At 43.9% G+C, this 22071-nt stretch overlaps 1 protein-coding gene across 1 annotated transcript in view; it reads right to left on the reverse strand.

Moving 5' to 3' along the window:
- The window catches only part of Kcnh8 (potassium voltage-gated channel subfamily H member 8), a 432454-nt gene extending 425497 nt beyond the window's left edge, over positions 1 to 6957 (reverse strand). Inside the window, exon 1 of the mRNA XM_045135950.1 lies at positions 6617 to 6957. Within this exon, the coding sequence (XP_044991885.1) occupies positions 6617 to 6692 (76 nt within the window). The 5' untranslated portion in view covers positions 6693 to 6957. The remainder of the gene's footprint in view (positions 1 to 6616) is intronic.
- Positions 6958 to 22071: the final 15114 nt, after the last annotated feature.

The raw sequence follows: 22071 nt of genomic DNA on the forward strand, positions 1-22071 counted from the left end.
GGAATGAGTATAGAGCTGGAGAGATGGCCCTATGATTAAGGCACTTGCCAGAAAAGACTAATGACCCATGTTCCATTCCCCAGCACCCATATAAAGCCAGAAGTACAGGTGATGCCTGCTTCTGGAGTTCATTTGCAGTGGCTAGAGGCCCTAGCAAACCCATTCTCTCTCTCTCCCCTCTCTCTGTCAAGTAAATTAAATTAAGGAATTAATTAAAGTATAGCCCTTTATAAAAAAATTTTTTAAAGAAGGCTTATTTAATATAAAATATCCCAGTCAGCTTGAATTACAAGGACGTACTTTGGGCGCCATTCCTTGCGGATGTCACGTTCTTAGACTGCTTCCCCGTCCAGTAGAGGCCCAAGTATGGGTACTTAGGCCAACAGAGCACACAGAGTGCAGCATTTCTTAAAGGCCAAGTTGAATAATACTATCAAGAGATTGAAATTAATACTCTGAGACTCCCACCCTGCCTTCCACATTGCATCTGGAGGATAGCAACATGGACAGCAAGGACTGGAGAGATGGCTTAGTGGTTAAGGTGCTTGGCTGTGAAGCCTAAAGACCCAGGTTTGATTCCCCAGTGCCACATAAACCAGATGCACAAGGTGGCGCACGCATCTGGAATTTGTTTGAAGTGGCTGGAGGCCCTGGTACACTCATTCTCTCTCTCTAATGAATAAATTTAAAATATATTTTTTTAAAAAATGGATAGCAGCTTACTAACACACGCCATTGTCATATGTGAGGGAAAACCCTTCAGTAAGTTTTATTTATCTCCTAAACATTTCAGATGTAATTTCAACAGTGTACTTATGTAATGGATTACAGTATGGTCTTAAAAGACTGATTCCTAGAAAAGCAGGTGTAAGGCTCAGAAGGACGGCACTGGCGAGGAGAGAGGACCTATGGTAGGAAGAAATCCAGCACGGTCCTGAATGGCCCACTCCTGCATCTACACCCCAAGTAGTCTCTTCCAATGAATACAGAGAAAATATATGAACGTGTTGGATATGACATAGATTAAGGATATAATCAAGATGCATAGTGAGTAGTCCTTGAGTTCATCAAAAGGAACACTAGGGCTGGAGAGATGGCTCAGCGGTTAAGGCATTTGCCTGTGAGGCCTGAAGACCTAGGTTTGACTCCCTCGTACCCACATAAAGCCAGATCCACAAACTGATGCAAGCATCTGGAGCTCATTTGCAGTAGAGGCCCTGGGTATGCCCATTTCTCTCTCTCTCTCTCTCTCTTTCTCTCTCTCTCCCTTTCTCTGTCTCTCTGCTTGCAAATATTTTTTAGTGGGGGGATTATTCTGATTCTTTCTAAGTAAAATTTCTACCAGAGACCCTTCTACTGGTCTCAGAGAAGCAAGCTCTCCTGCTCTGAGGCAGCCTGCGGGTATTGAGCAGAAATCCCAGGACAGCTTCTAGCAGCTGAGAAAGGCTGACAACTAGAAGGAAAACCAAACCACACAGTTACAAAACTGCTGCTCTGCCAACCACCGTATGATGCTGGAAAAGAACCTCAGGCGCAGGCCCAGCTGACAACGTGTTTGTGACCCTGTGAGACCCCCGGCAGGATATCCATCCAGCTGGTTGACTCTTGGACAACATGAGCTACAGAAGAGGAGGAATGACCAGCCTCCAAGTTTGTGGTGATTATTACGCACAAATAGAAAGTAACATAGGAACTTAATTTCCTAAACATACATGATAGGAATAAAAAAAGATTATACCATTAATGTGTAAAAGACAAAACAAAACAGACCTCTTTTATCAACCCTCAAACAAGCCCACATGTAATGAAGTGTTGTTTCTTTATTAGCTAAATGTCTTTGATGGCACTCTCCAAACCACACCACGTAGTGAAGACTCAAGAAGAGCTGGGGATGGGCCGGGCTGGAGAGATTGCTCAGCAGTTAGGGAACTCACCTGCAAGCCTAATGGCTCTTGGCTCAACTCCCCAGAACCTACATAAGCCAGACGCACAAGTGGCACATGCAACTGGAGTTCATTTGTAGTGGCTGGAGGCTCTGGCATGCCCATTCTCTCTGTCTGTCTCACTTCTCTCTCTCTTTCTGCTTGCAAATAAATAAATACAAATATATTTTTAAAGTTTTTTTTTTTTTTCTTCAGAAGAGCTGGGCTGTCTGCTGTCCCTCCTTTTTCTGCCCCTTGGTCCAGCATGAGTACTTCATGTTACTTCATATGCCTCAGAACATTAAGACCTTTATGCCCTTGATGAAAGCATAAAGATGAGAAAAGAAAGAATGTGGTTAAGGCACTTGCCTGCAAAGCCTAACAACCCACATTTGATGTCTCAGTATCCACATAAAGTCAGATGCACTAGGTGGCACATGCATGTCGTGGTTTTTTGCTGTGGTTGGAGGCCCTGGTGTGCCTATTCTCTCTGTCTACCTCCTTTTTGTCTATCTCTTTCTGCTTTGTTTTAAAGAAGCATTTCAGTTTTACCAAGTTTCCTTGGATCCCTTTGAAGAGTATATGTGAACAAAAAATATATATATATGCAAATATTGAGTACCAAACCATTTTGGTTTTGAATATTTTAAATAGCACCTCTTTGATAGAGTGACATTAGGTTACAAATTTCCTTTAAAACTTAAATCTTGTCTTAGTAACCCCAAAGGGGAAGAAGTATTCTAGCCAAATTTAGATAAAGCAGCAAAATGTAGGCTAATGGACCATTATGTTCGAAAATGGACACTTCTCTGTAAAAGTTTTATATCCTACCAAAAAAAGTGTTTTTCTCAAAGGGTACACTCTGACAAATATTTGTTCTAAAAATACACTTTTTCCAAATATGTAATTATGTGTTCTCTTATATCATTTTACTTTTGTTTGGATTAATATGTATGTACTTAAAGCATTAGTCTATCTAGAAAATGTGCATTGTGCTAAGCACATTTAATAAAAATAATACATGAGGCGAACTATATCGAGGAGATAATGGTGGCATTGGGTGAGTGTATGTATATTAGAGCACTTTAAGTGAGAAGCATGTGTTGTTACATGTAATTAGTCAATGCAATTTACTGAAATATGTTTCCCCACTAGTGGGGTATGCATCTTTTACATTAACTTTCTGAGAAAGTAGATTCAGTTACTGACCGACAATTGATTTTCAATCTTGACAAAGAGTTCAGCACATGAATATCGAAAGGAAACTCTTCTATTATGTAAATCGGTGAAGTATCAGTAAGTCATACAGGGGATGAAGGGATGGCGCAGTGGCTAAGGCACTTGCCTGTAAAGCCTAAGAACCCAGGTTTCTCTCCCCTGTGCCCATGTAAAGCCAGATGCACGGAGTGGCACATGCACCTGGAGTTCATTTGCAGCAGCTGGAGACCCAGGTGTGCCCATCCTTTCCCCCTCTCTGCTTGCACACAACATGCTGACTTTTTTGATGTTGCTTTGTGATAGATGCTGTTACCACAACAAAGTTGAGGGCATATTATAGGCTTTAATGTGGGCATTTGTTTTTTCACAGATTTTTTTTCAGATAATGTTCTTAATTCTTGTAATTTTTGTTATTATAATAATAAATCAATAAGGTCACTAAAATTCTTATATGTGGGTTAGGATAAAAGAATGGTTTTGTGGGGTTTTATTTTCAAAATAAGTTGAAAAAAAGACATAAACATGATGATAAAATATAACACAAATGAATCAGACAAACATACCACTTTCACTCATGGCATGTTAAGTGTAAAAGCCATATTGATTTTCAGAATGGTTTTTATTTGAATAGCTAGTAGTTTTAGAATTTACAACTTATGGATGGTTTCACTTCAAAAGAAAATAAATAACTTCTACAAAAAGATCAAAGAAGGGCTAGAGAGATGGCTTAGTGGTGAAGACATTTGCCTGCAAAGCCTAACTACCAAGGTTCAATTCCCCAGTATCCATGTGAGCTCCATGTAGAAGGTGGTGCATGCATCTGGAGTTTGTTTGCAGTGGCTAGTGGCCCTGGCACAGCCGTGATCTCTCTCTCTCTTGCAAATAAATATAAAGATCAAAGAGAATGATCATAGAAAAAATGTCTGGGATAGTAAGAATTTTTAATAAAATTGTGTAAATAGTAACACATGTTATAAGTAAGAGAAACTAAATGTGTAGTTGGAGAAACACTATGCCCATGTTTCTGGATTTAGCAAATTTTGTGACCAAGATTATGATTAAGTCTCAGATTATTCATGCTATTCTTCAATTAAAAATAAAGCAAATGAGAAATACAACACTTTTATGGCATGGGACTTCTTAGGAGGAGAGGTATTCACTAAATGTTGTAAATAAACATTCTTGCCAAAGTGAAGCACTATGTAACTCATCAATTTGTCATTCATATCACCAACTTTGGATTTCATTCAACCTGGATTCCTCCAGAAACTCCCCAGACCCTATGGAGAACAAGCCAGACCTGGTTTCTAACAGAGCCTGAGCTTCTTTTTTTTTTTTTTAATAAAATGCTAAATGTTATATGATTATCTGCTCAAAGAAATATTTAACATGTCAGACCTATTTATTAACATGAATGCATAGCTACAACAGAAGAACAATGACTCAGACATAACACATCCATTTTTCCACATGTATACTCCTGCTTACCATCAGAGTCACGAATAGACCGATATACCATCACGCTAAAGCCTTTCATTAGCCACTGATATCAAAATGTATGTCTGTACTAATTCCCAGTGCTCTGTGCACTCTATTCAACTTTATATGGGATTAAAAAATGCCATTATAAGAGCCGGGCGTGGTGGCGCAAGCCTTTAATCCCAGCACTCAGGAGGCAGAGGTAGGAGGATTGCCATGAGTTCAAGGTCACCCTGAGATGACAGAGTTAATTCCAGGTCAGCCTGGACCAGAGTGAGACCCTACCTCGAAAAACCAAAAAAAAAAAAAAAAGCCATTATTTTTTCTAATCACCTCATTTTCCAGAGGTGCATCCTGGATCAATACTTAAAGCATCCTGGTTTTAAATACCCAACTTCAAGGAGCAATGTCCATAGGGGACTACCCCATCACTTGGACATCCACAATCACACATGTTCAAAGACAGCAGCGGTCATGGAGGGGCATCTCAGTGGTGGTGTTAGCGGCAGTAGCAATGACAAACTTTTCCCACAATATTTTTTTTCTTATTGTTATCTAAAGAACACAGTTATCTGACAGAATTTGTTACTTTACTCACACCATCTGAATATGAAATGGAATAGAGTGATAAATCTAATGATATATTTTAAAAAACAACCCTCTGGAAGAAGTGACCAGATATCCACACTAATGACAAGACTGGTTGTCAAAAAAAAAAAAAAAAAATCCATAGAAGTGCTTCATTTCTCTCACTTCCAAAACTTGTCCGGTTCTTCCAGAACCATAAAAACTCAAGACTTGCTTCCCACTGTGAGAAATATATATATATGTATGTATGTATGTATATATTCTCACACTTATTTGAGTGAATGTGGAATTAGGTGTAAAACCTCATGTGTGCTCCAAGAAACACGGTGGTGGTAAAAGCGACACGTGAACAGGTGAGAAAGTGTGTCTTGCATCAGGGGCAGAAAAGAGGAAGACAGCACCCACAGCGGTAAGCTACCGCGGACGAGAAGAAGGTCGATGTCTTGCCGGTACCCACTGAGGGCCTCTGTTAGGTTCGGGGTTTAAGGAACACCCAAGCTCTAACAGAGAGGCGCCTGCAAAGAGAGGGGACCTGACCGTGGTCCTGAAAGGGAGCAACGCTGGATCCCGGAAGCCACAAAACACTGCATCTACATATACAGATTTTGTCTTCGCACTCCAACCTACGCAAACCAACTATTCAACGCTATCCAGCCTCGAAACAAAAGAAAAAAGAAAAAAAGCTCAAACTTTTTGTTATAATCAAAGCAGCCCTTCTAATGTCCAGCAGCCTTCCTGAGTCACCTGTCCTTGCGAGGGCGGCAGGGTAATTTCAAGACCAAGGGGGATGTTGTACCTGCCGAAAGGCAGCGCTGAAGATTCTGAGAAAGTCGCAACACCTAGAAGTCTGCGGAAAGCCCACACCTGGCCTTGCTATTTCTAGCCCACAGTTCTTACTCCGGTGGGAAATTGTGGGTGTGTAGAGGAAAACCCCTCTAGGTAAAGGGTACTCCAAACTCTAACCTGGAGAAATAAAGTGGACAGCATCTCCATCTGCCCACAGCAGCCCCACATGCCAGGTCCTTGGGGGTGTAGCCCCCATCCTCCCACAGTGACCCGCGTGGGATTTCCTCCAGGGTGTTTCCCAGGCCACATAAACCCCGAGGAAGTCAAGTGACCCCGAGTCCCAAGTGTGTTTTGTTGTTATAGTTCTTTTATTTTGCTGTTGCCTCGCACAAAAGACACCCTGGTAAGAGCAGAAGGCATTGATTGTGTTGGGGGGGGGGGAGGGAGAGAGAGAGGGAGAGGGAGAGGGAGAGGGAGAGAGAGAGAGAGAGAGAGAGAGAGAGAGAGAGAGAGAGAGAGAGAGTGAGGAGGGTGGGAGAGAGAGAGGCGCAAAAGTAATGTACAAGAGAGACACCATTCTGGGGAAAATCCCAGCAAAGGTGACCAGTGTTAAGACGACTTACGTGTTCCATCAAAGCGGGTGGCGATGGTGTCCAGGAAGGTGTTCTGGGGCGCCAGTAATCCTTTCATAACCGGCATCTTTCCAGCACGGAGTCAAATTCCCCATCAAAGTTTATCCCGGAAGGATGGATGGATGGATAGATGGATGGTTGCACAGGAAAAGTGCCAGGGAGGGAAGAAGGGGCGCGTGAGGGCGGCTGGGGCGTGTGGATGAGGGTGAGAACCGGTCAGAGGGGAGAGAGCGAGCCAGTCCCCTGCCTCGAGTCGTGGCAGGAGCAGCCCGCGCGAAGAGCGCTCTGAGCCCGCCCCGCAGGCTCCCTCCTCCTCCCGCTCTTCCTCCTCCTCTTCCTCCTCCTCCTCCAGCTGCCCGCGGTCCCTCCTCCCCCGCTCCGGAGCCCGTGGGTACCGCGGATGTCCGCGCTGGCCGGGGCGCGGCGCCCTGACCTCAGGCTCTAGGGTCTTGGAGGACCGCGCCCCATCTGGGGGTGACGGGTGGGATGCAGCTTTGAGCTTCCGATCCTGGCAAGCACGACTCCTATCCCCTAGGAGCCGGGGAACAAAGACCCCTTTGTTCCCTTTCTCTATCTCTTTCTCTCGCTCCCTCTCTCTCCTCTGTCTGTCCCTCTCCAGGGAGCCTGGAGTCCCCGTGGGTGTGGTATTGTGGAAGGGGGAGGAGACAGGTCACGGCAGGTAACCGGCCTCCGCCTAAACCTTGGGAGGGCCAGGGAGCCCTCCCCCAGTGAAGTGTCCAAGGTTGCAAAGGTAGTTCGGGGTTCCGGAGGGAGGTGGCCCCCTGCGCCCACACTTCCAGTGCACCTGCCCTGGCGAGTCCCTCCAAGGGAGTAGAACAGCTCCAAGTTAGTTAAGCGCACCCGTCCCCAGGGGTCTTTTTTTAATTTAAATTATTAATTTTTTGGCACTGGGGAAATGAACTCAAAGCATTGCGATGCCTCCACCAAAAGTCATCCTCCCCAAATAATCACTGGTCGCACCCAAACCATCCCACACGAAAAGTGGGGGGGAGGAATGAAAAGCCCTTTCAATGGACAATGGATGGCTTCCAGGTCTCTTATTTGTGAAGCAACGCATTTCTAGGGTAAATTTTTTTTAAAAAAAGTTTACTCTTTTTATTGATTTGCAAAATTAATTACAAGTAACAACACAAAGATTGCAATAAATAAATCAGTAGAGCTTTAACATCATTCTTCCAGCATCGAAGGTGAGGCTTCCCCCAAAGAACCGCAGTTTCCAAGAAGAAATCCTGGCCTAGTGCAGGACCGGCAGGTGTCTTCGAAATCGAAAGTGGGAAATAAATATTTTTTTAAAAAATAATAAATCGAAAGTGGTCTCTGCCCTTCTCTCCCTTCACAGCCAAAGTCACCCTCACCTGCTGCTCAGCACTGGGGGGCGAGGGGGACAGCAGAGGGGACACCCTGGGACTAGGAGGGAGGAAAGTTGGAGCCGCCGCCCCCACCCAGGAAAAACAAAGGTGAGCCCAGGTGCTCGCGAGCAGGAAGGCGGGAGCGCGCCGCGCACAGGTGTCGGGGCTGCGAGCGGGGACCGCGGGCTCCCGCCTCCGAGGAGGAGGGCGCTGCCCCCCAGTACCGACGTTAGGGAGCTTCCCGATCCAACCCCCGCCCCCGACACCCCGGCTTCCGGGGGGGGGATGAAGGGACCCCGAGGGTTTCCTCTTGACTGTCCCGGGCTCCCTGAGGGAGGGCGTGGAAAGAGAAAGGCGGCATCCCCTTCTCCCCGCCCCCAGCCCCCCCAGCTGGTGATGCACTTCCTGCCTCCGAGGATTCCCTTTGTGTTGAAGCTCCAGATCGGCGGCGGCGCTGCCGGGGCGGCGGGGGCGGGGGACCCGGGATTCCAGAGTGGGCAGCCGGCACGGGAGGCCCTCTTTGTGGGCTCCTTTCCCAGGGGACACTGCTCCTTGTCCCTCTTTCCCTCTCTCTGTCACACACACACACACACACACACACACACACACACATCCTGCCTAGTTTACACACATACACATATACTCTCTGCCTAGTTTACACACACACTCACACACGCAACCACACACTCTGCTCAGTTTACACTCACACATACACACGCACACACTCCCTGCATCGTGTTTCTGTCAAAGCCAGCCATGCTTTGCAGAAAGTGAGCTCTTGAGTGTCCCCCACGTGGCCACCTTTGCAACTGCAGCGGACTGGCTCTGCAGCGCCCCTCTCTTCCTCAGAGGCCAAGGAGAAAGATGAGGGCTTCTTTCCTGCTCGGCTGGTGGTCAGTAGGCCCAAGCCCTGCTTCTAGGAGAGGAAAGTGAGAAGTGGCTTGAAAGATCTCTTTCTTTCTTTCATTCTTTTGTTGTTGTTGTTGTTAGTCGTGAGCCACGATTCATGTTTCTTTGCACTGTGAATTCAATGTTCAGGTGTGTAAAAAAATGGTTTCCCTTTGGGGCCTGACCTCTGTTGCTAGAAAGAAGCCTCTAAGGGCAGAAGAGATGGCTCAGTGGCTAAGGCACTTGCCTGCAAAACCTAACGACCTGAGTTCGATTTCCCAGGACCCACATAGCCAGATGCACAAAGTGGCCCATGCATCTGGAATTCATTTGCAGCAGCTGAAGGCCCTGGTGTGCCCCTTCTCTCTCTCTACCTCTCTCTGTCTCTCTCCTCTTTGTCTCTCTGTGCTTGCTAATAAAATTAAATTAAATTAAAAAAAAGAAGTTTCCTAGAGACTTGGTTTCCTGGCCAATGAAACTAAGCATTAACCATTTCTCTGTCTTCCTCTCTCCTTCAGCATCCAGTCAAGACCTGTATAGGTATAACACATTGCTACTTAAAGTTTGCACTGGAAAGCTGGATCCATTGGTGAGCCTGCAATAGGTGAACCTTGCCCCCCTTTTGTATCCTGTTTCTAAGAGCTTTTTTTTTTTTTTTTTTTTTTTTTTTTGAGGTAGGGTCTCACTCTAGCCCAGGCTGAGGCTGACCTGGAATTCACTATGGCGTCTCAGAGTGGCCTTGAACTCACAGCAATCCTCCTACCTCTACCTCCCGAGTGCTAGGATTAAAGGCTTGTGCCACCACACCCAGCTTTTCAAGGAGTCTTTTTAAATGGAGACAACCCTTACCCTTTAGGTCTTGAGCTCCAGGCCCTAGCTAAAGTCTGTCCAGCCAGAGACCGAATGTTCCTCCTAAGTGCTTGGTAGCACTAGAAGCCAAATTGCTCTATTAGAAGATGACCTCTTTGGGAATTTAAGGATATTAAATTCTGTTCCGTACATTTTGTCACTTCAAATCAAAAGCTAAGAGCAAGGCATCCTGAGAGCACGGAGGTTGCCATCCCATATCCTTTTCCTTAAAGGAAAGTTCCCCATCAGGTGCATATTAGCCAGTGTACCTAGAGGTATAACAGTGATAGAATGAATAGGGTATATATTATGAAAAAAGACTTTGTTAGATTGCATACACAATAGAGGGCAGGTAGTTTAACTGTGGCTGTCTGCAGGCTAGAGACACTGGCATCCTGGTAGTTGCTCTGTCCACGAGGCCAGATACCTCAGCAGTCCCAATCTTGTGTTGAAGGCCTGGAGCATTCAAGGAGAGCTCCTGGCCTTAATCCATGCTGTAAATCTGAAAAAGCCTTTGGGTTCTAAGGTCACCAAGGGGATGTCAGCAGGAGCAATAATAGGATAGATGCAAGACTCAAAAAATAAATGGAGAGATGGCTCAGCAGTTAAGGCTCTTGCCACCAGTGCCTAAGGACCCAGGTTCAGTTCCCCATTACCCACATAAGGCCAGATGATCAAGGTGGCACATGTGTCTGGAGTTTGTTTGTAGTGGCTAGAGGTCCTGGTTTGCCCATTCTCTCTCTCTCCTTCACTATGTAGTCTCAGGTTGGCCTTAAACTCATGGTCATCCTCCTGCCTCTGTCTCCCAAGTGCTAGAATTAAAGATATGTACCACCACACCAGGCTGATTAGTAAAATGTTTTTTTAATAAAATATTTTTTTAAAAATTGTTACTTTAAACAAAATAAAGGCAGACAGGCAAACCAGCCCTGCCTTTTCTTAGGACCTGTACAAATTTGAGCTGCAACTGAAAGGTGCCACCCACTGGGAACAGTCTTCTTGTATCAGTCTGTCCTTCCTGGCTATGCTCTTCCAGACCTGCCCAGACGTGTGTCTTTTAGTTGAAACCAAGAGGCAATGAAGCTGATCGCCAAGATGAGCCATCTCAGATGGACTGAAGGAACCCCAACTCATTTTGTTACAGATCCTTTCCCCACTGCAGGAACTGAAACCTCTCTCTGTCGTCTGAACACCCAGCGAGGTGGTTCACACCTTTAACCCCAGAACACAGGAGGCTGACCTAAAAGGATGAGTCCGAGGCCAAACTGAGACTACATAGTGAATTCCAGGTCAGCCTAGGCTAGAGTGAAACCCTACTTAGAAAAACCAAAAAGAAAGAAAGAAGGAAGGAAGGAAGAAGAAAGGAAGGAAGGAAAGAAGGAAAGGGTTACCACACAGTATGAAGTGGTCACTCTCACAGAGAGATCCTTTTCTGATCCTTAGGCACAATAATCTCCCTAAACTATGTAGGGTACTAGATTCTGAATATAATATATTATAGGAGGCTCTAACGTAGGCAAAGTTCACTACTTACAAAAAAAAAAAAAAGCTACCTCGAAGCTCATTAAATTCAATAATCAGTTTTGCTCAAGATGTTGGATATGTGCAGCAACCACTGGGGAAGTTGATTTTGGAGTCAGATTAACCCAGGACTGGGAGATGCAGCTTCATGATGACTCACGGAAATCTGTCACACGCCCACGCTGGCCGAAGCCCACAGCTCAGCCACAGGCTGGTTGGGCTTCCTGTCAGCATTTGAGTTTCAAGTAGGTGTGTTCAAAGACACAGACAGGAACTATGAGTTTCTTTCCCTCTTCTTTTTGTTTAATATCTGAGCTAGAGAGATGGGTCAGTGCATTTTCCTGCAAAGTGTAATGACTCGGGTTCAATTCCTCAGCACCCACGTAAAGCCAGACGCACAAAGTGGTGCATACACCCAGAGTTTGCTGTGGCTGGAGGCCCTTGGCATGTCCATTCTCTCTTTCTCCTTGCACATAAAAAATAAGATTTAAAAACTTATCTATTCCCTTATATATTATTATATTATATATTATTCTCATATATATGTTGATTAAAAAGGATTAACAACTTTCATACAAATACATAGTATATTTTGATCACAGTCCCCTCTCATTACCTTCTTTTATTTTATTTTATTTTATTTATTTATTTATTTGAGAGCGACAGACACAGAGAGAAAGACAGAGGGAGAGAGAATGGGCGCGCCAGGGCTTCCAGCCTCTGCAAACGAACTCCAGACGCGTGCGCCCCCTTGTGCATCTGGCTAACGTGGGATCTGGGGAACCGAGCCTCGAACCGGGGTCCTTAGGCTGCACAGGCAAGCGCTTAACCACTAAGCCGTCTCCCCAGCCCTCATTACCTTCTTTTGTCCCCCTCACCCACATGCCTCGTCCACTGGTTCCCATCTTCTTTCCAACAAGTCTTTTTTCTATTTTGGGTTTTTTTTTTCCCCTCCTTCATCGGATATGACAGAATGTTGATAAGTCCAATGCTGTCCAGGTCTGGGGCAAGTAACAACAGCCACTGTAAGGTCATGACTGTCACTCTTACCCATCCTTTGGCCCTTACATCCCTCTCTTGCAATGTTCCCTGAGCTGCGAGGGAGGGGCTGTGCCAGGGGCATCCCATTTAGCACCAAACACTCAGGAGTCACTTTCTGTCAGTTCGGAGTTTCCCCTGCAGCTACCACCACTTTCTTTTTTTCTTTGTCTTTTCTTTTTTTTTTTTTTTCAAGGTAGGGTTTCATTCTAGCCCAGGCTGACCTGGAATTCACTATGTAGTCTCAGGGTGGCTTTGTCTTCACCATGATCCTCCTACCTCTGCCTCCTGAGTGCTGGGATTAAAGGCATGGGCCACCATGCCCAGCCTAACACCACTTTCAAAAAGAAGCTTCTCTGACCATCAGTGAGTGTAGCATTCATACATGAATATAAGCATAAACGTTGATGTGGCATTTGGTGGGCACAACACACCCATATAAGCCAAACAACTGTAGTAGCTTCCCCTCTAGAGTCTATCACCTTCTCAGCCATAGGTTCTTGACTAGGTTTTAAGTACCAGGCATAAATTCCTTCCCATACAGGAAACCTCCAATCCATTCAGGAAGCAGTTGGTTACCCCCGTAACAGTCATGCCACTACTGCACCAGTGGACATATCTAATGTGACTGGTTGGATGCATGTCTTGTAGTGTCTATTTCTACTTAACACGCTTGATGACTTTTCTTCCCCTGTAGCGTGCATAACATTTTCCAGCACTATGGAAGCTAGCCAGGAGGGAAGAAACTGCCAGGTTTCTTTTGTTTTGGTTTGGTTTTGGTTTTGGTTTTGGTTTTTTCAAGACCTGGTTTAAAGACTGATAGAACTAAAAAAAAAAAAAAAAAATCACACACCTATACAAAGTAGTACATGTATGTATCTGGAGTTTATTTTCAGTGGCTGGAGGCCCTGGCATGCCCATTTTCTCTCTCTCTCTCCTTGCAAATAAATAAATAAATGAAATATCTTTTTAAAATGTTCATGGAATTCAGATTTATCAGATAAGAACAGGACTGAGATGGCTCAGCAGCTAAAGCGCTTCCTTATAAAGACTAATGAGCCTGTTTCAATTTCCCCAGAACCCATGTAAAATCAGATGTATAAAGTGACACATACATGTTGAGTTTGTTTGCAGTGGCCGGAAGCCCTGGCACAAACATCCTCATTCATCCCCCCCCTTGCAAATATGCGTGTGAGTGAGTGTGTGTGTGTGTGTGTGTTCTATCAACTGGTGGTTGTCCTTTTGTTTTACCTAGTAGAAATCATGGGGATGCATGAGAGTTCATTAATGACTTGAGCAACCCTTGGCTTCTGACAACAGCCAGTGTGCGGGGAAAAGCAGCGGGTTCCATTTCCTGTGCCGGCCTTGGGTAACGTTAAGGTGACAGGGCTTTGATGCAGACGGAAGAGCTCTGGATTCGCGCACGCAGGCAGTGGCTACCACTATGGCCTGCTCCTCGGTGAGCATCCTCCTGGCTCCTCCTCTGCAGCTGTCAGCCATGCGGGCTTCTCCCATAGGCCACCATGGCTCTGCTGCCACAGCTACGTGTGTGTGTGTGTGTGTGTGTGTGTGTGTGTCTGTGTGTGTGTGTTTGTGTTACCAGTTCACGCTACTAATAACACTGCCAACAGATGGCAAGAAAAGGCCACCCAAGAGAAGCCTTTTGAACTAATAATGTTCCAACATAGGAGGATTGCACCAAGTCAGTCAGCCACCAAAGCACCTCAACAAAAGTGTGTACTAATCAGAGCCAATTTACACACACACACACACACACACACACACACACACACACACACAGAACTGTGTTTACACAAATCGTAGCATTGTCCTGTTCACACCCATCATAACAGTACCTTAATATAGCCTGGCCTGAATTTGTATGTTTTAGCTTTGGTATTTAACATTTTGTAACAAATAAACCTTTTTAATAAACGGATTGACACAATAAAAAGGAAGACGGGAGCATTGATCCCTCTCTCTCTCCCCCCCCTCCCTCTCTCTCTCTCCCTCTCTCTCTCTCTCTCCTGGGTGGAACTAGTTCTGGAATAGTCCAGTGCAAGTTGCTTGAAAGTCGTGGTAGTGACAAGCACCATCAGGAGGAGCTAGTGTAATGATTTGGCAGCAAGCAGCTGCCATTGTTGAGTAGTTTCCTCTAGATAGCCAAGAGGTGTTCAAAATGGGTAGTCTTCACTGACTGTTTGACTAACAGTCCTTCGCTCAGGACAGCCAGTGTGCCAAGGGTCTAACATTAACCGATTAAGGAGTTAAATCACTCCACTCCCCACTATTTTTGCTTATTTACAAGAAAATAAATATCAGGAGTGCTTACAATAAGAGCTTATAATTAACATAAAGACTAACATGCTTAATAGGGCTTTAAGAATGCTCAACATCTGTCCATCATCCCAGGGAGAAATGGGTCCCCTAATGTATTTCAAACATGCATCCTTTCATTAGAAGTACTCTCCAATAATTTTGAAATTTTTTTTGGTGGGGGTGGGGGGCTCAAGGTAGGGTCTCACTCTAGCCCAGGCTGACCTAGAATTCACTATGTAGTCTCAGGGTAGCCTCGAACTCACAGCAATCCTCCTACCTTTGCCTCCCGAGTGCTGGGATTAAAGGCGTGCACCACCACACCCGACAATTTTGAACTTTTAATTTTAATTTTGTTAACTTATTTTTGAGGTAGGGTTTCACTCTAGCCCAGGCTGACCTAGAATTTACTATATAGTCTCAGGGTAGCCTTGAACTTACAGCAATTCTCCTACCTCAGGGTCCTAAGTGCTGGGATTAAAGGTGTGTACCACCACACCCAGTTTAATTTTAATTTTAAAATCTCCATGTCAATTTGTTAGTATTTTGAGTTTCACTAGATAATGCCTAATAATAGGATTTCAAAATTAATTTGGGTGGCTGGGGAGGTTGTGCAGCAGTTAAAAGTGCTTGCCTGGAAAGCCTACCTACCAGCAAAGATTTGATTACCTAGTGCCCACAAAAAGTCAGATTCACAAAGTGACACATGTATCTGAAGTTTCTTTCTAACAGCAAAAGACTCAGACACACTCATATTCTGCCTCCTTCCCTACTTCCCTCCCTTCCTCCCTCCCTCCCTCCCTCCCTCCCTCTCTCTCTTTCTCCCTTCCTCTCTCCTTCTCTCTTTGTGCAGGAAAGGCATGCATGATGGTAGATGAGCACATTGAGTCCATAATCAGGAAGTTCATTTCTAGCCTCTTAATGCATTCCTTTTGAAATCGTTTTCTTTCTTTCGTTTATTTAATGATCCACTCCGTTACATTAAGGTTGTTTGCATGGGCAATGGATAGGAGAGGAGATTATTAACTGGAACATGGGCCACCACTGAATCTCTGCACCACTGAAGAATAGAATTCTGTCTCCACCAAGTTCAGCCTTGTGCAGGAAATGACTTTTAAATTTACATCTAAAGATATCTTAAATTTCTTTTTGTTTTATTTTTATATAATGAATAATTGTGGGCTGGGGAGATGGCTCAGCTGGTAAAGTGGTTGCCTTGCAAGCATGTTCACCTAAGTTCAGTCACCAGAACCCATCTTGAAAAGTAAATCTTGGGCTGGAGAGATGGCTTAGCAGTTAAGGTGCTCGCCTGCAAAGCCCAAGGACTCAGATACAATTCATCAGGACCCTCGTAAGCCAGATGCACAAGGTGGCATATGCACCTGGAATTCTTTTGCAGTGGTTGAAGGCCCTGATGGACCCATTCCCTCTCTCTATCTACCTTTCTCTCTATTTCAAATAAATAAACAAAAATAATTTACAAAGCAAACATGGGTATATTGGCACTCATTTATAATCCCAGGTCTGGAGAGGCAGAAATAAGAGGACCTGTGAGGTTTCTGTCCAGCCATCTTGCCTACCAGGTAGTTCCAGGTCAGTGAGAGACTGTCTGAAAAATTTGGACAGGGGCTGGAGTGATAGCTCAGTGGTTAAAGGCAGCACTTACATGCAAAGCTTGATGTCCAGGGTTTCATCCCCAATGCCCACATAATGCCACATGCAAAGTGGTGCATGCATCTGGAATTCATTTGCAATGGCAGGAGGCCCTGGCATGCCCATTCTCTCCTCTCTTTCTCCTTCCTTCCCTCACTGTTCTTGCAAATAAATATATATATTTTTAAATTTAGACAATATTTCTGAGAGATGACATTTTTCTCTTGCCTGCACACATACGCGTGTGCGCACACACGCATGCTCACATGCACCAATGCGCATGCACACACCTGCACTGATACTCATACATACACTCTAATTATGATTTAACGTGTTTCAAGAGTCCCCAGATATCTCTATCTATCTTCTAATAATTTTCACTGGGAACAGTAAGCAGGCGCTTCTTGTGAGATTGGCATGACTTAAGCGACAATTTTTTTTTTTAAATCTTTTGCCAAGGTTACATGTAAGACTATTAAGAGAGAAAATTGCTCGTAATTTTCAATGGTTGAGACAGACTAGGAAGTGCACGCTAACAGTGAGACTATTCTAAGATCAAGGCAGTAGTACAATGGATGCTGAGCTCCCTGCCTTAATGTACCATCTTAACACACACATTTCAAATACACTTTGAATTGTAAACTAAAGTTGCTTTTATATACTTTTTAAACAGAGTGAATATTGGCTGGAAGAATGGCTCAGCAGTTAAGGCACAGGGAGAGAGAGGGGGGGGGAGAGGAGAGAGAGGGAAAGAGAGAAATATTTAAAAACATATATGAGCAAATCTGGCCATTACAGAGGAAAATGAGGATGGACTGACAGTCGTGTGAGCCAGTGCAATGAACTTTATTCTACTTCCTAAGTAGTCAAGGTGGTAATAATTATGTTGGGTATAAATGAATACTGTGGTGGTTTGATTCCGGTGTCCCCCAAAAACTTAAGTGTTCTGAATGCTAGGCTCCCAGCTGGTGGAGATTCGGGAATTAACACCCCCTAGAGGCATTGTATTGTGGGGCGTGGGCTTATGGGTATTATAACAGTTTCCCCATGCCAGTGTTTGGCAAACTCTCCTGCTATTTTTGTCCACCTGATGTTGGCCAGGAGATCATGTCCACCCTCTGCTCATGCCACTCCCCCCCACATCATGGAGCTTCCCTTTGAGTGTGTAGGCCAGAATAAACCTCTTTTCCCACAAGCTGCTCTTGGTCGGGTGAATTCTGCCAGCAACACAAACCTGGCGGCAACAACTACTCTCCTCAGATTTAATAACTAACCGAAATATACATTTTACCTGTAAAACAAATGTTTGCTCTTTCGTTTCTTTCTTCTTTTTCTTCAGTTTGGAAGAAAATTGTCTCAGTCCCTTCAACAATCATTACTTTCTCTCTGACTTGCTGGGACTCTCCATCTTCTTGCAGCCACCCTTTATTTAAGGTCTCCTAGGACAGAGGATGTACTGACTGGTGTTTGGTGACTGGGGACAAACAGCTGAACTAAGTCTGAGGCGCGCTTTCTGCCGTAGCAAGTGTTGACGTGGACGCGCTTGCTCTTTCATTAGTATTTGCTTTCCTGTTCAATCTCTTGTTTCCCCAGCTGATTGATGCCCTACATGCAGATGTGTTTTGAGAAAGGGTAAAGTTATCTGTTGAGTTTTAAGTCACCCCAATTTTTTTTAAGTTTAGAGAGATGTTATTGGGTTAAGAGAGGAAAAGAAGACAGAGTATGAAGTGCTCCTGCCCATGAGAAGGCAGGAGGGGGAAGCCCACCTAGAGACCCAATTGATGTCATTTTCTAAGTTTTATTTATTTGTTTATTTTTATTTATTTATTTATTTTGATTTTTTGAGGTAGGGTCTCACTCGAGCTGAGGCTGACCTGGAATTCACTGTGTAGTCTTAGGGTGGCCTTGAACTCATGGTGATCCTCCTATCTCTGCCTCCTAAGTGCTGGGATTAAAGGCGTGTACCACCATGCCTGGCTAAGTTTTATTTATTTGAGGGAGAGAGAGAGAGAGAGAGAGAGAGAGAGAGAGAGAGAGAGAGAGAAAGAGGGAGGGAGAGGGGGAGGGAGGGAGGGAGAGAATGGGCACACCAGAGCCTCCAGCCATTGCAAACCAACTCCAGATGCATGTGCAACATTGTGCATCTGGCTTACGTAGGTACTGGGGAATTAAACCAGGGTCATTTGGCTTTTTAGGCAAATGCCTTAATCACTGAGCCATCCCTCCAGTCCATTGATGTCATTTTTAAGGTCTGAATGTGGGTCTGAGCTATCTGGCCCTGATGCTAAATTTTGAAGCTATGCTAAGCAATCACAATACCAGGTGAGGTTTAATCCTTCCAGGAGTCTGAGTTCTAGGAAAGGAAAACTCTTTCCTAGGGTGGAGGGGAAGAGGCTCATAAATCACTTAAATTATTTTTAACTTTTTTTTTTGAGGTAGGATATTGCTATAGCCCAGGCTGACCTGGCATTCACTATGAAGTCTCACGGTGGCCTCAAACTCACAGCTGACCTCCCACCTCTGCCTCCTGAGTGATAGGACTAAAGGTTTATGCCACCACGCCCCAAAGAAATCACCTGAATTTTAATAAAAGAAAATTTTGAGCACTTTATATCACTAGATTGAATATTTCATGCCATAAATAAATAAATAAATAAATAAATAAATAAACGAGGAAGGATTTGTGATCCAACTTCTTCATTCAGAATAATGAACAAGGGCTGGAGAGATGGCTTGGTGGTTAAGTGCTTGCCTGTGAAGCCTAAGGACCCCGGTTCGAAGCTCGATTCCCTAGGACCCACGTTAGCCAGAAGCACAAGGTGACGCACGCATCTGGAGTTCGTTTGCAGTGGCTGGAGGCCCTGGCACACCCGTTCTCTCTCTGTCTCTGTCACTCTCTCTCCCTCTCTCTCTCTGTCCATCACTTTCAAATAAATAAACAAAAAATTTTAAAAAATAATAATAATGAACAAAAGATACTTTCCTTTAATTCACATTCTTTAAATTACAAAAGTGTATGCTTAAGTATTTTTTTAAACCTATGAGCTCACAATCCCATTTCCCTCTCCTATCAACATCCATTTCCTTCTGACATGAATATTTTTCATTTTTACAAAAAGAAGCCCCATTTGTTGGATGTATGTAATTTAAATGCACTACACATGTGAATAGATGTGTAGATTTTTTTAAAGTGAGGTGATATAACTTCTGCTCCCCCAAACAGATTTAATTCATAAATCCTCTCCACTTTTTAAACTATTTCAATATGTCATGAAACATATTTATACAAATGTAGGGCTGGAGAAATTTCTCAGCAGCTAAAGGAGCGTGCTTGCAAAGCCTGACAAAGTTCCATTCCCCAGTACCCACAAAAAGCCAGATGCCCAATATTGCTCTCTCTCTCTCAAATAAATAAAAATTTAGAAAATCTTATGTTTGCAAATGTAGTTCTATCAAAGTACAATGCGTATGAAATTATTAGAATGTAGTCTAACATGTTTATCAACATTTTCATAATTAGAACATACAATTTAATAAACAGAGCTCCAATATACAGAAAATGGTATAAATCCGAAAGTGTGTGAGGGTGAGAGAATTTTACTGTGCAAAAGAGTATGTTTCATTCATCTGAGTGTCCAATTAATCTTTAACTTCAGTAGAGTCCAAACATGACCTGCTAAGATAAGAATCTCAATGATAGTACTATTTCCAAAGAGGAAACTAACAGTTGGTTTTATTGAAATGTAAACTATTAGCTGTGGGAACCTCAAGTTCTGCCCTAAGCTTGTTCTTCTCTAAGTCTTTTAACAATAATTTTCTATCTCTGGCATTTACATAGACTAGCTGCAGATTTCTAAGTTCCCTTTGACTTAAATACAATAATGATCCACATTCAGGAAAGAAATTTCCAAAGAATATCAAGAAATGTTGCTTTAATTTTGAAATTTAAACTTAGGAATCATCTTTGATACCTCTGAGAACCTGGGGGACAGCCAGTTCCCTCTTGCTCTCGTGCAGATAGATGTAATTCAGTCTTGGCTAGAAAAATCAAGAGGAAGATGGTAACTCTTACATCATCTTTATCTTCTCTATATCTGTCCAGGCTTCTGTTTTTTAGACTTTCACACAAGAAAGAGAGAGAGAGGGAGAGAGAGGGAGAGAGAGAGAGGGAGAGATAAATAGATAGATGATTGATAGATAGACAAATGATAGATAGATAATAGATAGATAGATGGTTGATAAAGAGATGAGAGAGAGAGAGAGAGAGAGACAGAGAGAGAGAGAGAGAGAGTCTTTTCCAAGTCCCCCACTGCTCTTTTGTGTGTATGTAATGTATACTCAGTGTTTTAGCAAAGATGAGAATACATTCTCAGTGCTGGTGTGGACAGCAATGGTATCATTAGTAGCTAATAGAAAACAGAAAACAGGCAGAGAGACTGAGCAGGTCTGCATGCTGATGAAATAAAAGCTTATAAACTCTACGTTGCCAGCGATCAGTAGCATGTTTCTGGCACTTCTCTTGGGTTATGAGCTCTGTGATCTCTTTCCTTTCTGACTTTGATTTCGTAGCAGCACTGCAAGAATTCTGCTTGGCGTCTCTCATGCAATGTCAATGATTGTCTTATTTTTTTTTAATCATTTTATTTGCAAACAGAGAGAAGAGAGAGAGAGGGAAGGGAGAGAATGGGCATGCTAGGGCCTCTAGGCACTGCACATGAACTCCAGATGCATGCAACACTTTGTGCATCTGGCTTTATGTGGGTCCTGGGCAATAGAATTTGAGGTGTTAGGCTTTGCAGGCCAGCGCTTTAACTGCTGAGCCATCTCTCCAGCCTGAATGACTTCTTTTCAGGCTTTATCCTCTGTCTATACAAGTCATAGACCTTCAATGTTACATAGTTTGCATTTCTTCCCATACCAGGTCTTTCTTGGAGGAGGGATTGTAATCAAAGGGCTTTGTATGTTTTACGGTATCTAGCCTGGGTCTCTGTTCTTTATAGATTTTCAATGTAAATTGATGTTTTCTGTGTCTGGTAGACTGTTGAAACAGTGTGAAGCGAACTTACCTAGACCCTCCACGATGCCAGTTTCTTCATTTTGATACTTTAGTCAAGATCCTCCAATGCCAAATTAACTTCAACTGCATAACTTGTTAGTTCTCCTGTGCAACTCTTCCTTTCCCTTTCTTCCTTATTGCTGCTGTTACCTTCTCATTGCTGGGGGGGGGGGGGGAAGTACCTGGCCCAAAGGAATTTATAGGAGGAAAGGGTTTATTTTGGCTTACAGACTCAAGGAGAAAGTCCATGATGGCAGTGGAAAGATGTGATGATGCTGGACATGACCTCTTGGCCAACATTGAGTGGACAACAGCAGCAGGAGTGAGCCAAACACTAAAGAGGGATCTGGCTATAATACCCCTAAGCATGCCCCCAACAATTCACCTCCTCCAGCAAGACTCCACTTCCCAAATTGCCACCAGCTGAGGACCACGCATTCAGAACACACGAGTTTATGGGGGACAGCTGAGTTAAACCACCACACTTGTCTTATTTGGCGGCTCCCAGATTCAAGACACTGGCCTTGTGTCAAAACCTTCTGCTTCTAGTTCTTTCCATTCTTGCCATTACTTTACCCTGAAATTATTTAGCTCTTGTAGGTCAGTTTTCCCTTTGTACTGTATCAGCTTTGTTCCTAAACAGATCGGGAGAAGTCTTGCCATTATACTTCTTTTTCTTTTTTCCTGAGTACTCAGTGTCTGACACCATGTAATAACTCAACAAATGTTAGTTTTTTTTTTTCCCCTTTGCAGCA

This window comes from Jaculus jaculus, chromosome 16, assembly GCF_020740685.1.
Source record: "Jaculus jaculus isolate mJacJac1 chromosome 16, mJacJac1.mat.Y.cur, whole genome shotgun sequence".
In the NCBI taxonomy this organism is placed as follows: domain Eukaryota; kingdom Metazoa; phylum Chordata; class Mammalia; order Rodentia; family Dipodidae; genus Jaculus; species Jaculus jaculus.